This window comes from Suricata suricatta, chromosome 1 (assembly GCF_006229205.1).
Source record: "Suricata suricatta isolate VVHF042 chromosome 1, meerkat_22Aug2017_6uvM2_HiC, whole genome shotgun sequence".
Lineage (NCBI taxonomy): Eukaryota > Metazoa > Chordata > Mammalia > Carnivora > Herpestidae > Suricata > Suricata suricatta.
The window spans coordinates 110,586,001-110,602,628 of record NC_043700.1 but is presented as its reverse complement, the minus strand read 5'-3'; the positions used below and the strand labels follow the sequence as shown (position 1 = coordinate 110,602,628).

General features: G+C 39.5%; 1 protein-coding gene across 1 annotated transcript in view; it reads right to left on the bottom strand.

The window, feature by feature from the left end:
• PPA2 (inorganic pyrophosphatase 2) overlaps positions 1 to 16,628 on the bottom strand; it is an 84,928-nt gene that overhangs the window by 68,008 nt on the left and 292 nt on the right. Inside the window, exons 2-4 of the mRNA XM_029951392.1 lie at positions 16,135 to 16,616; positions 2,756 to 2,820; positions 826 to 870 (exon numbers count right to left, since the gene is read on the bottom strand). Of these exons, the coding sequence (XP_029807252.1) occupies positions 826 to 870; positions 2,756 to 2,820; positions 16,135 to 16,616 (592 nt within the window). The remainder of the gene's footprint in view (positions 1 to 825; positions 871 to 2,755; positions 2,821 to 16,134; positions 16,617 to 16,628) is intronic.

The window sequence follows — 16,628 nt, the reverse complement described above, 5'->3', positions numbered from 1 at the left end:
GCATCAGCAAGATAAAAAGGCATCAACAGCATGAGATGGGATGACAGATATCAATCAGATGTTCTGCGCCTAAGTCAATAACTGTTAAAGGTTTGACAGTCACATATTTAAAAGATGTATTTAGCACATGTTTATTTTAGCACATAGGTGGTCTTTTTTTTCCTCCTCTATCCCCAAAAAGATTCGTCCCTGAATTCTAAAATAGCCACTCAAACCACCTTTTCCCTTATAATAAAAAAAATGACAAACTGACCAATTTTCATTGGTCCAATTTCAAAGCACCTTTACTTTAGACTATCTACTATGATAAGTAACTTGCTACTAAAACTGGGTTCCTTTCCTGACTCTCTCTGGTTTTTCACTTACAAGATGAAATGGGAAGGGGGTTCCTAGAATAGTCAGATTCATAGAGAGAAAGTAGAATAGTAGTCACCAGGGGCTGGGTGAGGGAGGGAACAGAGGGAGAGTCACTGTTCAGTGGGCAGAGTTTCCGTTTGAGAAGAAACTCTGGAGATGAGCGGTGGTGATGCCGGCACATGCGCACGGAGCTGGTTATACTGAACTGTACACTTTAAAAAGTGTGCAGTAAAGAAAACGGTAAATTTTATTTTACGTATATTTTACCGCAAGAAAGAGAAGCAAAATGGTAACATCATCCTTGGCTGCCGTAAACAGATACTGGAAAAATAAAAACATCAGAATGCCCACAAAAATCTTCGTAAAGGGGAAAACTTTAGAAGCATTTCACTAATGCAAAGGAGCATCAAGGTCTTTAACTGTCAGACAACAGAGGTGATTCACAAAAACAAAAACCTTTAGATATACCTCATATTCATCATTTCGTGCTCTCTTTGTAGGAATGCCATTTTCCTATAAAAGAAAAGATGGTATTTGTGATTGTAATATTTCATCAAAGAATACAGCTGCACTGCAAAGCAATCCAAGTAAGCCTATTACCGGAACATTCCATTACGGAAGCTGTCAGACACCGGGTTCAACAACCTACCAAATGCCCAGTTCCTTTTCTCTCCGCATTTGCATCCCCAGTGCAAGCATCAAGGTGTTTCATAAAATAAATTATTAGAAAAGCTAAATCTCTTTCAAGTATATTTCCCTAGTTTTTACAAAAAGAAGCAAAGGCTCTGTTCGGCCTTAAAGGAAAGACTGTCAGTTTCCAGTGATTACACTTAAAACAGTCATTTCATTATTGAAATGAAACTCTAGGGAGCGTGACTAACAAGCCATGAAAGTACTCAGCTGCACCTCCTGCCTGTAAATCCCACAAAGGTGTGATTACTATGCCACCATCAAGCACCTGTAAATTAAAACAGACCATGTGATGGGCTGGAAAGAAAAATTATGCCATTCACAAATGCTCACACTTATATGTAATTTTTACACACACACACACACACACACACACACACACACACACACACACACCAACAACAAGAAACCAAAAACACCAAAGAAGGAAACAAAACAGAAAATGATTATTCCAAGTAGGCCCCGAAACATTATCTCTATTCCTAAAATAACCACCTTCCAAAGAACAAGGTGTAATCATTATAGTTGAGGATGGGGGAAACTGAGATACACAACCACTGTGTGTACCAGTCCCCATGTGCCCGGAGTTCACAGGCATATCCTGCTATATTTCAGCCCTGTCCTATTCTCAACTTTCTCATATTCCCCCAAACCCATTCTCCTTAGGCAGAATATCATGCCCACTGGGACGCTCCTAGTCCACTCTTTGTTCCACCCCTACCCACTACCCGATTCCAAAAAATATTATTATTTTGTTAGGTGACCAGATCTTGTCATGGTACACCCACACATGAAGCAGCGCCCACCAACTGCTCCTTCTTTCATTATCCTGTTGTAGTCTTACAGCATCTAACATTCTCTGGTTGGCTTGTTTCCTGGTGGTCCGTCTCCTCCCATCGAGTGGGAACTGTACCTCCTATCTATCTTATTCACCACTGCAACTCCCTAGTGCCGTCTATCTAGCTCATAATAAGCCTTCAAGAACTGTTTCCTGAAAGAAGAAAATAATAAGTGAATAAATAAACGCATGCACTTTTGGCCAAAAGCAAACAGTGGTTTGGGAGACAGGTATGGGTTGGACTGTTCATTGGCCAAAACAAAACACATTGACGCACATACAGTAAGATGGAGCTCTTTCTGCCCTCTCTTTGCCTTCTCTCTCCAGATTATATGACCTCCTATCCTGCAGCTGAACACTACTTAGAAGTAATGAGCTGGAATGATTACACAAGAGCAATTAAGAATACAACCTTTGGAGTTAGAGCACCTAAATTCATATCCCACTTCCCACAACAGACAATAGATTTGTGGCCAGGGGCAAGGACTGAACCTCATTAGCAAAATAAGGGTAATAACAGGAGCCCTAGCTGAACTCAGATAATGCAACTCAAGCTCTGAGCACAGTGCCTGGATAAGCACTATGAACTTGCAATAAATCTTCATTATATTCTCCCCGTAGCCATCCTAGTGACAGTCCGGTCCTCTGAATGGCTGGAAGGCGGCACCAATCCCACATCAGTGCTCCTAACCTTCCTGGTCTCACACTAATTCTAATTCATGAAGGAGGCTTACAATCCCGTTGTGATAACTCTGTTGTCCTTCTTAACTTCCAACCCATATTCTTTCCTTTCGAAACGTTTCTAAGAAGCATTTTGTGATGATACTAGCAGTACATATTTTCACCCCCAAAACAAGTTAAAGACTATACCTCTGTAGAGTCCACCTTCAGAGGAATATCATGGAAGGGGGAAATGTAGTCACCAGCTACATTCTCTGCAAAGGAAGAAAAAACAGAAAAAACAAAAGAAAAAAATACAGAATTATAGCAATGGATTATTCCGTTCTTCAAAGCAATTATATCCTTGTCCACTTTTAAACTTAAAACAAGTTTTTTAAATTTTTTCAAAATTAACCTTACTCCCAATTTAAGGTTTAATTCAACTTTTAAAACTTGCCCCAGTATGATGACCAAAGAGAATACATACCAAATAAACCATATTTCGTTTGCTGAAATAATTTACAGTTGACCCTCGAACAACGTTAAGTTTGAACTGCTTGGGTCAGGATTTTTTTTTTTGATACAATACAGTACTATAGATATATTTTCTCTCCCTTATGATTTTCTTAGTAACATTTTTTCTCTAGCTTACTTTATTGTCAGAATACAGTATATAACACGTACAGCATACAAAATGTGTTATTAATCGACTACTTATGTTATAAGTAAGGCTTCCAGTCAACATAAGCTATTAGAAGTTTAAGTTTTTGTAGAGTCAAAAGTTATACAGGGATTCTCAGCTGTGAAGTGGGCAGGTGCCCCTAACCTTGCATTGTTCAAGGAGCAACTGTACTTGTCTCTGTAGCTTAAATTGTCCAAAGCAGAAACTGTCTCAAATTGAGTAAAGCCCCAAATATGAAATATCTCACTTGTGAAGAGATACTCATGAATAAGTGCCTGGATTAAAACTGATGTCACTTTTCCAAGGAGAAATCTAACAATAGAATTCCCAATTTCTGTCTACCATCCTTATGAACAGGATGTAAAGATCCTACCCATTTAAAAGAAAAGAAACAAATCATTTGCTTCCACTCAGTGATAAGGATGTTTATATTAAGGTAAGCTTAAAACAAAAACAAACTTTAATAATAGAAACTACCATATTTTTACTACATACTGACATGTATATTTTAAGTACATTTAAAAGTATACATTATTTAAATAAGATACAACCTAATATGCACTTTTATTGGTATACATCTGTTTCCAAAAGCTGGGCTTACTATAGCCATAAAAACTTTTCAGTTTATAATTACCTAAGTCAGGGTGTGTTTTATTTCTGGCCTGCTACCTCTTTGGCTAATTTTCAAATGGAGACTTAAAAAAAAAATTAAACATAATAAAACATGAACTGGCTGACAGTCCAATAGCAATGAGAATACTCAATTCCCAAATCGGTTTCCAAGTACCATTCTCCAGTGAAAAGAACTAGGACTTCTTACAGAGGAGGATTCTAAGGTTGGGACAAAAAGTAAACAGCATGAACCCAATGGATCCTGTAGCACCAGAAATCAACCAAGCGCCTAAGAAATGGAAGGCTGGAGGTAGGTCAAAAGGAAAGGGCAATGTGTAAGAGCTCTCAAAGGCCAAAGGCAGAACAAACTGAGGCAAAAATAATAGAGTATTTAATCACAAACCAAAGTATTAAGTAAATAATAAGAGAGAACCACTAATGCAAATAAATGATTGTTTAAATAAATAAACGAAGGAGAAGAGACAAACTTATCTCATTCCAAGAAATATATACATAGAGATGTCGCCCTTCCAAGAAGGAAAGCTTACCCTGCTCCTCCAGATTGTAGGCTGGACTTAATGACTCCCTTCCAAAGAATAGAACATAAAAAGGGAAAAACAGTAACATTACAGTAGAGAACTCTGGAAAAAGTACCCTTAACCAAGTGATCAGAGTGGACATCACCAGTGAAAAGCCATATTGATAACAGGTGTCTCCTGCTATGCTGTGATAAGGATACTTCACTTGTACTGTATTTTCCCCCCAAACCCATGACCCTAGTATCACAAGAAAGAGCAGATACATTCAAACTGAGGGACATTTAATACAATATTAACCAATACTGTTTAAGAGTCTCAAACTCATAAAACCAATATGGATATACTGAGAAATTGTCAGATTGGGTGAGAGTAAGGAAATGACTAAGTGCACTGTGGTACCCTGAACTGGATTCTGGAACAAAAAAAGACATTAGTGGAAAAACTAGTGATATCCAAATAAAATCTGAAATTCATAGTAGGTACCAATATTGGTTTCTTAGTTTTAACAAATGTACAGTGCTAATGAAAGCTATTAACATTATGGGAAACTCGGTAAGAGATACACTGGATTCTGTACTATCTTTGCAACTCTGCCAAGTCTAAAATTACTTCACAATAAAATTTAAATAAACAAACAAAAACAGGCCATGGCATCGGCCCATTGAACTGAGAAGCATAGAGTTTAACACTGGCCCTCACTCCACCAAAACTGCATTTCTTTTTCTCATGCTCCATAGGTTTTCCTTAGCACTTATTACTGAAGTTCCAGCAGGAAGGAGTTTTTGTTGTTGGTTTTCGTTTGTTCTGTTATGCTCTCCTGTATGTCCCCAGCATCCAGATTACGATTTCATTTTTCCCTGCAAACAGTTCATGTCATTTTTCTTTTCCTACTCTAGGAACAAGGGGCTTCTGAAGGATCACACACAGGGTACGATAAAGATGACTAAGAATACACAAGTGGCAAAGTATACGAAAATCTTGCCATGACCTATAAAGCTCTTTGTCATTAGTTAAAAAGGATGCATCTTAAAAAATCTTTTGCATACCAGATCAAACATCAAATTCTCTGCCTGAATTTAAAATCATCTATGAGCAACACAAGAAACAAAATTATCAGTTTGCTGCATGATTATTTTTTCCATAAATAACACAGATACTTAAATGGGTCCCATTTATTTTCTATTAAAATAAATTATGGCAGTGAGAACTGAAAATGATACAGCCACTTTGAAAAACAGTTTGGCAGTTTCTTATACAGTGAAATATTTGACCCAGAAATCCTACTGTTAAGCACTTGACCACAAGAAATGAAAACTTATGTTCCCACGAAAACCTCTAAGTGAGTGTTTATAGGTGGCTTTATTCAAAATAAAAACTGGGAGCAAACTAACTGTACAAATAGTAAATAGGGAAACAAACTCTGCTACACCCATATAACGGTGTTTTACCCAGTGATATTATTAGTCCCCAATAAAAAAGAATGAGCTGTTGATACACATAACAAAATGGATAAATCTAAAATGCATCATGCCAGAGAAAGGCATCATGGAAGAAGCTAGACTCCAACCATTCCTTTGAGATGACATTCTGGAAAAGGCAAAACTATAGGGATAAAGAGAAGACCGGTGACTGCCAGGGCTTGAGGGTAGAGGGTGACAGGTGATTAAAGAGAGAAACAAGTAAACTCCTCTGTGGTGATGAACGGTCCTGTGCCTTGGCTGTGACAGCGTTTAAATCAATCTATATTTTATCAAAACTCAGAACTGTTCACAAAAAAATTACTGGATGCAATTTAAAACATGGAGAAAAAAATTGGTTAAGAAAAGTATGTATTAAAGTATAAATAAAAGGGGCGCCTGGGTGGCTGAGTCGGTTAAGTGTCTGACTTCAGCTTAGGTCTAATCTCACTGTATTTGAGTTCAAGCCCCGCATCCGGCTCTGTGCTGACAGCTCAGAGCCTGGAGCCTGCTTCAGATTCTGTCTCCCCCTCTCTCTACCCCTACCCATTCGCACTCTCTCTCAAAATAAATAAACAATAAAATTTTTTAAAAACAACCATTTAAAAAAACAAACATATTCAAACACTATGGTAATACCAATATATATGTTTAAGTGGCATCTAATTGGCATCTTGGAAGATAAAGAGTATTAGTGAATGAGTGGTCTGATAACCATACCTAAGCCATTTAGATCACAAAGTAGTATAAATAAAAATGTAGTAGTGAAGAAAAAAGAATAGAAAGAATTATATTTACTAAAATAAAACTAAAATATTGCTTTACATGTCAGATAATGATAATGTTTTGATGGGTAATAGACCAGTAAATTCACAGAGCAATGAATACAGAGATCAAGAGCCTGACTTCTAGTTAGTGAGCTTGATAAAGTCACTCAAATTCTCTGAAACTTAATTTCTCAATTTTCCAATTGAGCAATGTACAATTTGTATGTAAAAGGTAATGTCCTAGATGCTGGAATACAAACGTGCTAAAAAGTGAGCTATATCCACAGCCAAGAAAGAGAATGCACTAAATCATCTATATGATCATCATCCAGTAAGAGCAAAGACAAAGGAGTCCTCTTGGCATCATTATCAGAAAGCTAATCACTGCCCCAAAGCATAAAGGAAAAAATGAGAACCCATTAAACGTTTTCTAGGATCAGTATTATTAGTATGTTAGTATGTTCCATATAAAGGGCTTTTTAAGTTTACTTATTTATTTTTGAGAGGGCAAGAGATCACAAGTGGGGAAGGAGCAGAGAGAGGGAGACACAGAATCCAAAGCAAGCTCTAGGTTCTGAGCTGTCAGCACAGCGCCCCAGTGCAAGGCTTGAACCCATGAACCATGATCTGAGCCAAAGTCAGAAACTCAACTGACTGAGCCATCCAGGAGCCCCTAAAAGTAGACTTAAAAGATAGCTGGAATCTATCCTGATCCTCTCCACACAACAAACAGGGGAATCTTTATTATACATATGAGCCATAGACAGAGAGATGTGGTAACTCATGCCACTCTGTAAAGATGACAGAACTGAGGCCCTGAGTACACACAGCCCTTTCCCAGAGCCTCAGAATAAGAAATTAGTGACAAATCTTGAGTGAGAACTTCATTATACGAAGTTCAGACTGGTTGTTTCTTTAGATTTGAAACCAAGTTGTTGCTACCAATTTGCTTTTTAAAATACTTATTTTGTTTGAACAAAGCAATGCATGTACATGGATTAAACAAAGCCATGTATATACATGGTTAAATAATGACATCAGTTCCCAGCTCTCTCCAATTCAGATCCACTTTCAGAGTAACTTACTTCAGTGATTATCCACCTCTCTCCAAATAATGTATCTGTGTGATAATTTTTTACTTTACCAATTTTAGAAATTATCTACTGATTCCAATGCTAAGAGATAAGTTTAGTTCATTTAACCCCAACCTTATCCTCTTAAATTCTCCACGGACCAATCTTAACACTATGGCTTGATTCCAATGTTCCACCAAACAGTATTTCTGGACCCTACTAACTGGCTCTTTACCTCATTCTTCTTTCTCTTTCCTAATTTCTATCTTCTGCATTTTCATTTATTTTTTCATTTCAAGGTTGATAAATGTTCTATAATTGCACTGAATTTTCTATGCTTTTCCTATTAGTGTATTTCCAAAACGTTTCTAAATATAGGAAAAATTTGAAATGCTTGTTAAAAAATCTTTGGACCCCCCCACCCGACCCCCCCCCCCCACACACACCTAGGGAATCAGAATCTCAAGAAGAGATCTGGATATCTAAGATTTTTAGCAAGTACCCGCAAATAATTCTTATACTGAATTAAGTTTGAGAAGTATTGTCTATGTGTTATTTCTGGCCAAGTTTATATTATAGTTAAATTTCCTTTCCTGTTCAGCTTCTATTCTGACTTGTGCTTCTAATTATGTTTCTTCCATCGTAAGTCATAATCATATCCATAAATTATTGAAAGGCCTCTCGGATTCCACAGAGACTATGGAATTCTCTCTTTACACAAACAGTTCCCTTTGGAAATCTCTATCCTCTTGTGGCAACATGGACTGAATGCTTTTTTGGCACCCTAAGACTTTGCTCATTTAGTCTCTAGCTCAGCTCTGTTTTCTGGACCCTGTGGACTCATCTTTTTTGGTTTACTTACCTGTTTTGCTGGAGCATATCCCTAATTTGTTTTCTGTAAGAAAGGATACATATAAGACAAATTTCCCAAGTCCTTAAATGTCTGAAATGTCTTTATTTGGTCTTTACTCTGGATTATTGGTTGTCCAGATAAATTCTAGGAGGAAAATTATTTTCTCTCAGAATTTTAAAGGCACTACTCCAGTCATCAAGCATTCATCTGTGCTGGTAAGTCACATACTAGTTTGATTCTCATTCCTTAGCAGGTGACCTGTTCTTCCTCCCTCCCCTATGTCCAGCTCCAGGACTTTCAGGATCTTCTTTACAAAAGCCTCAGTTTTCTGAGATTTCATAGTGCATCTGGGAGTAGGAATGCTTAGGTCCTTAAATTCTTAGATCTCTTCTGTTACCTATCTCTCTGTAATTACTTCTCCATTCCTTCTGACTCTCGTATTAGTCAAATGTTGGGCTTCCTAGATTAAATCTCTATGTCTCCTCTTTCTACCTCACTTTTCTGTCTTTTTGACATTTTGTTCTACTTTCTCATAAATTTCTTTATTTTATATTCTAATTTTTCTGTATTAGTTTTCCAGGACTGCCATAACAAACGATCACAAAGTTGGTGGCTTAAAAACAACAGAATACCATCTGTCCCACTACGCCTTCCACTGAGTCCTTTGTCTCCACAATTATAGCATTTTAATATGTCTGTGATTATCTTTTCTTCATAGCTTCCTCTTCCTTTTTAAAGGATATAAGTTTCTAAAATCTCAGAGGACACCCACTGGACTCCTTAAAATCCAATTCTTTTCTTTCTACTTTCTCTTTTTCCCTATTTAATTTATAAGATTTCCATAAATGCATTCATTCGATATTTACCAAAAACATATACTACACCAAGCACTGTTTTAGGTCCTAGGTGTACAAATTTCCTATTCCTGTGAAATTTATATTCAAGTAGGGGCATAGGTATAGAAGCAATGAATACGAAAACGTTCTAACTATATGTCTACAATAAGTACCACAAAGGAAAACAAACAAGGGCAAGAAAGGAGTAAGGAAAAGGATAGAATTTAAATTGAAAGGACAGAGAAGATCTCACTGGTAGGTAACATTTCAGCACAGACAGAAATAAAGTACGGAAGCAGGTCAAACAAACATCCACGGAGGAACACTGCAGGAAAAGCAAGGAGGCCAAATTGGCCAGAGCACAATGATCCAAAGTGACGAGTTCAGAAAGGAGCCCCAGGAGTAGGTCATACAGGACCTTGTAGACTGTGATGAATATTTAAAATTTATTTAGAGTGAAATGAAAAGTCACTGGGGTTTTGAGCAGAGCCTGGACATGAGGGGACTTCCATTTCAAAAAGACCAAGGGAACTTCTGTGTGGAAAGCAGCCAACAGGAGAACACAAGGGGGCAGCAGGGAAAATCAGGAGGCTACTCTACAGTTGCTGAAGGGAAAGACGGATAGAATGGCAACGGTGGAAGTGGAGAGAAGTAAACATCCCCCAAACACATTTCAAAAGCACAGCTGAAGGGAGAAATTACTGAACTAGAAGTGGGGTAAGAGTAAGAAAGGCAACGAGAATGGTTCCTAAGTTGCTGGTTACAGATGTGAGGACAGAAACAACCACCTGAGTGGAGGGAGGGAGCAGGAGTCCTGCATACACGAACCCTGAGATGTCTCCACACTGAAGTGGAAACACGGAGTGCACTTACTGCATGTATAAAAATGAGTTCAATAGATTCAGGCTGTTACAAATCTGGGAAGCACACATAGTATCTAAAGCTATGGGACTGAAAGGGATCATGGAGAGCAATGGCTATAGTCGGAACACTTTGGCCCATGGCCTGTTTCAGTCTGTATAAATAAAGGTTTGTTGGGACACAAAGTCATATTCAGACTTTTACTCCTTCTGGTTGCTTCTGTGATACAGGTAGAGTCAAGTAGTTGTGGCCGAGACCTGATGGCCTGCAAAGCCTACTATTTACTGTCATGGCCCTTTACAGAACATTTGCCAATTCCTTCCCTAGAGAGAGAGAGATGTGGGCTAAGTACTGGGCCCTGGAGCACATCAAAAGTTAGGGTTCAGAAATATGAGGATCCAGAAAAGGAGACTGCTGAAGAGTCACCAAAAGAGAAAGTTATCCTAGAGACAAAATATGAAAAATAAAAGTGTTTCAAGGAAGACAAAGTGATCAACTGTCAACTGAAAAGTTCTGTTGCTCATTCATTCATGTGAGGTGAGAACTTAAACACCATTATAAGGACACCTGGGTGGCCCAGTCAGTTCAGCATCTGACTTTGCTCCAGCTCAGGTCATGATCTCACGGTTTGTGAGATCAAGCCCTGAGTTGGGCTCTGCACCGACTATGTGGAACCTCCTTGGGATTCTCTCTCCCTCTCTTGGCCCCTCTCCAGCTTGGGCTCGCTCACTCTCTCAAAAATAAATAAACATTAGAAGAAAAACCCAGTCATTAAATTTGCCACATGGAAGTCACATTTTGACAAACGCAGTTTGGTAGAATAGTAGTGATGAAAGCCTGCCTGAAGGTGATCCTCAACAATTCAGTTGACACTTAAGAATAAGAGACTAGAGGGGCGCCTGGGTGCCTCACCTGGTTAAGTGTCCAACTTCGGCTCAGGTCATGATCTCACGGTTGGTGGGTTGGAGCCCCACATGGGGCTCTGTACGGACAGCTCAGAGCCTGGAGCCTGCTTTAGATTCTGTGTCTCCCTCTCTCTCTGCCTCTCCCCAACTCGTGCTATGTCTCTGTCTCTCAAAAACGAATAAAGACTTAAAAAAAAACTTGTTTAAAAAATAAGAGACTAGAAAAACAGATGTGTAGACAGGAGAGGCACGTATGTGTAAGAAGCTGGCTATTACACGGGAGGGGGGTAGGGGCAGGAGCCTAGGCGCTAGAATGCAGAGGGCTCTGCTGGGGCAACACCATCAGGCAGTTCGACTTCCCTCCAAACACTTTCTTCAGTTTCTGCAGACAAAACCAGCCAATCCCACAAGTTCCAAGCCTGCATGGTAAGCATCTGCGTGCTATTCCATAATAAAACTCACACCAACCCCTCCGCCATGTTAAGTGCAACAGCCCACTCTCTGGGATCTGACCTCAACACACCCACCGCCACTCCCAGGCGCTGCTTCTTAAACCACAGACCCTTCAGCACATGTACTTAAGCTGGGACTTCCTACATGCTGTTTCTTCAGTAACCGCACTTTCATCTGTTTTTCACGGTCCATAAATATCTTGAAGTCTCCCGCTCTGATGGGTCCATATCATTTGTTTTAGGGTTATCCTTTTCTTATTCACTTACTATCAATGTAATAGGAAACTCATTAGGGGGAAGATCTGACAAACAATTGTAGTCACCATCTTGTCTTGGTATTTCATTGTCAAAAATCAGACTGCATCCCTGAGCATAAACAAGAATTCTTTCAGGCCCATAAATGTGTGTATGTGTATACATATATATATATATATATATATATATACACACACACACACACACACACACACACACACATACACTTGACATGGCCAAACAATGTCCAGACTTTCCCTTCAACCAGACTGAAATGAGATTTTATTCTAATATTTTGTAAGTTACCTATGTTTTTCTATCCTAACACCAAGTTGTATCAGGATTAAAGTTTATTAATGGTATTAGTAAGTGAGAAAATGGAATGGAATGCAAAACCTGTATTTGGTTATATGTATATATACCAAATAGCTACATGTATGCCAAGTGCCAACATACCATTACACATTATTACTAAAACCATTTCTAGAGACTCTTACTGGAAGCTTTAGCAATGAAGAATACCAACTACAAATAATTTTCCAATACTCATGCAACAGCCACTATGTTCTCTATGTTCTGCATAGAATTCAAATTCCATGGTGTGAGCCAACCTAAAAAAAGGTTACAAAAACTCATATATTTAAAACTCAAACACACATTGTGTGGATTATTCAGAGGATTTTAGTAAGTTCAAATGTATGGTACATTCAATGGCAGATTCCATCAGGCACTACTCAAATTATGTACTTAAATAAAAGAAAACGTATAGTAATTTTAACTTAAGCATATACTTACTATAAATGATAAAACAAATTCATTGTTAAAGAACTGCATGATTCATTCTCATGCCAACAAATGCAACATGAATCACCCAAGCACTGTTTCTTTAAGTAAACCAATCACCTAACCCTACCATCCCACACTAACAACAACAACAACAACAACAACAACAACAAAAGCAAACTATGGAAAGCCCAGCTTCTACTCATCTTTTGAGAAAAGGTAAAAAACTTGAAATAGTGAATTTTCAAGGTATTAGCAAAAAAACAAAGAAAAAAACATACAGTGCATGTCTTTGGATCCATATAAGGAAGTCTAACTTCCTCATGAGTTCACATGAGTGATAGCCATTAAAACTGAGACCTGGGAATTAATACATTGGGACATACTAAAAAAAAATTCAATTTTGGGGGCGCCAGAGTGGCTCAGTCGGTTAAGCGTCCGGCTTCGGCTCAGGTCATGATCTCACGGTTTGTGGGTTTGAGCCCCGTGTCGGGCTCTGTGCTGACAGCTCACAGCCTGGAGCCTGCTCCGGATTCTGTATCTCCTTCTCTCTCTGACCCTCCCCTGCTTGCGCTGTCTCTCTCTGTCTCTCAAATAAATAAAAAAACATTAAAAAAAATTTTTTTAAATTCATTTTCTACTGCATCCGGTTGTTTTCACCCTTCACAGAATATGACAATTCTGGTCTTATGTCTTAAAATAAATTAAAAAAAGATAAGAAATAACATATATTAAATATTTACCACATGCCATGTGTGTGACACTGGTAATATTTATACATTTAACTGCCACAACAATTCTATAATATTATTAATATTATCCCCATTTTGCTGATGGAGAAATTGAGCTGAGGAATGTCAAGTGAAGCCCAACACAGTTAAGACAGGCCTACAAACTAAGCAGTTTTTACTATTAGTCTAGAATTGTTTCTTTGAGACACATATGCTTTTGGAAGTTTCAGAAATCATCTCACCCAGTGCTTCCCCAACTGAATTCCACGAAACTCTGGAGTCACTAAGATGTTAATAAATGTTATGAGAAATGAGGGCCCTGGGATTCAAAATTTAAGACAAGATACTTTACATCATAATTTCCCAGAATTTTAATACACACACTGTGACTCTCCAAGATGGAGATAAAATGGGAAGTGTTCTGCTCATTTATTAAACCAAGAAGCCCTCTGTTTAAAAACCTAATAATAAACTACGGTATGTTTGTGCTCAACTCAGCACAGTTTGGAAAATGATCATCTAGTCCAATTTCCTCTTTCTACGATTTAGAGACATGAGATGCAGATAAGTTAAATGACTCACTCAAGGTCACACAGTCAATAAAGCGCCAGGGCTGGCACCAAAGAGGCCTCATGATTCCTTCCTTCTTTATCAACTTGTCTCACTTCACTAATGTTTCTAAAAAGACCATGCTAATTAAAAAGGAAAAGACAAAAAAAGAATTAAAATTATCATTTACTGTGATTCTTCTGAATGGCAGTAAAGAGGAAGTATTTGCAAATATGAAGCTCAAAACTGGTCCACCTCCCAACACACTAGTACTTCGGGGAATTGGGCTATATTTGGAAATGTGGGAAATGATTCCAGTGTAATAATGCTGAATAACCCTTTTCAGCCAAGTAGTGCTATACTCACATATATTTTTTAAATGTTTATTTATGTTTTTGAGAGAGAGAGAGAGAGAGTGCACGAGTGGGGCAGGGGCAAAGAGAGAGGGAGACACAGGATCCAAAGCAGGCTCCAGCCACTGAGCTGTGGCTCGAACTCACTAACCGTGAGATCACGACCTGAGCCGCAGTTAGACGCTTAACCGAATAAGCCACTCAGGTGCTCCTCATGTTTTTCTTTGAAGTGATGTACAACTACACCCTACTACTCCATGTAGACACTGCCAGAGTTCAAAATACCCGATTTGAGACCAACTTTATAAGGAGCAATTTGTTCAGTGTGCCTCATACTCCCTCACACTGAAGGGTTTCCTTTCACTCTGTCCTCCCCCTGCCAGCAAGCGGTAAACAGTCCTGAGCCAAGGATGCCATCTGGTGTTTTGGTTCAGGAACTGTTTAACCCCAGGTACCTTCCAATTACAGCCTCACCACCTGGCCCCGCCCCCAAACCACACTCCTTTTTTCTAATTCTTGCCCATTTACCTCAGGAAAACTTTTTGTTGTTGTTTTCTGTCATTTATCCTAAGTGGTTAATAAAGATATTTCTAACGTTCTAGTTAAGGACAAATCGTGAGTGTGAAACACTCTTGTAGCTAAAGAAACCAACCATGGTAAAGAGGCCAATTTCACCCCAGAGATTGCCTAACAGAGGCCCTGAATGCCAGAATATCTAATATTTATCCCGTGCCTTCAATCAATGAGTGGCAGCGCCAACAAGGACCTTGAAGATCAAATGCAAGGTCAACTGCTATTTCACAGCTAAAGACACCTGCCCTGTATGAAATGAAGCAATCACCTCCCCAAGTAAACAGAAGTGAAAGCTCAAATAGCAAAGTCAGGATTAAGGACTGACTGCCCATTCCAAAGCCAGTGCTTGGTCAACTATACCATATGCTCTAGGCTCCTCAAGACTGTTTTCCTCAGCCAACATTCAAGTAAAATATCTTTCAGTGTCGTTTTGTTTTCCTTAATTACTATATAAAATAATATAAAACATTACATTGGTATTAAGACTCTCTCCAGAGCAGGGCCCATAATGAAAATCTCCTCAGTGCCATGTCTAACAGTGTCCAGCACACTTCATAAACATGTGCTGACGTTTTTGGTCTATTATTACTGTACTTCTTGAAAATCTGGAACACTTTCACCACGCCATGCATGTTAGACAAGCTTTATCCACTCAAAAACCTAACTGCCATTTTGTAACACTCTTCTAATAGAAAACTGTGCCCCAAAGCATTACGTCTTCCATAACCTTTGGGAACACATCTATTCAGACACTTGGGACTTCTTGTTAAGGGTTCCTCTCCACCTGACCAGTCTTGACTAAATAAGGACGTAAAAGAATATGCAGCAAAGAAGAAAGAGGCAACCAATATTGAAGAATATGGGTATTTTACTATTAGTTGCATCATAAGACTATAACAATTTCGTTTCCTCTTCCATAAAATACCCTTCGACCCTACGTTCAGGTAAGGATACGTGTAAACATCCTATAAATTACAGGTATCGATGATAATGACAGTATTATTGATCATAATTTATATCCTGCACGCTCTAACCACTACATACACTTCACCACGTAATTCTTCCAGCCCTGTTTCACAGATAAGAAAAAAACAAGGCGTAGCAAGGTAAGAAACTCATCGGGTCACAGAGCTAAAAGCTAAAAAAAGTCCACGATTCAAGCTTAAATCTGAAAGCCGGTGCCCCTCCGACATGGGCGATCAGGCAAGGCCGACTTCCCAGAAAGAGCACTCCTCCCCTTAGGGCTCTGAAATCAACGAGGCACGGAAGCAACTCAACCAGCCTCGCTCTTTTCACGTAACTGCTAACCTACACAGCGCCGCATACGACTGCCACGAAAAATGAGAATAATGGGAAACGGGTCATTTTCCGACCCGGCCGGCCAGCTCAGCACCCTGCAATTTGCTTCGCCCTCTGAGGCTTGCTCAGTGTGAGGAGGAGACAGGGCGACCCTGGGGCCCACTAGGCTCTTGATGCAGCACAGCATGCCGAGTGCCAACTTGTGGGTACAAACGCATGCTTCGGAGAGAAGATCCTTGGCCAGAGTCGCCCCCGCAAAAGACCCACTGGACGAAGCACCTCCGAGGATCGGCCTGCCCCTCCAACTGCAGGCGGCCCTCCCCGGGAGGAGGAGCTTGATTACGCCGCCGAGAAAGGCGGCCCAAGGGCGGACTCTGCGCGTCCCTCCCACGCCTGAATGAACGTGAGCCCGGAACGGCGGCAGGGGCTCGCCTAGGGCTGCAGGGCCCCAGCGGGGTGGCCGCGGGAGCCCCTGCGCGCTCCGCCCGCCGCTCGGAGTGGGC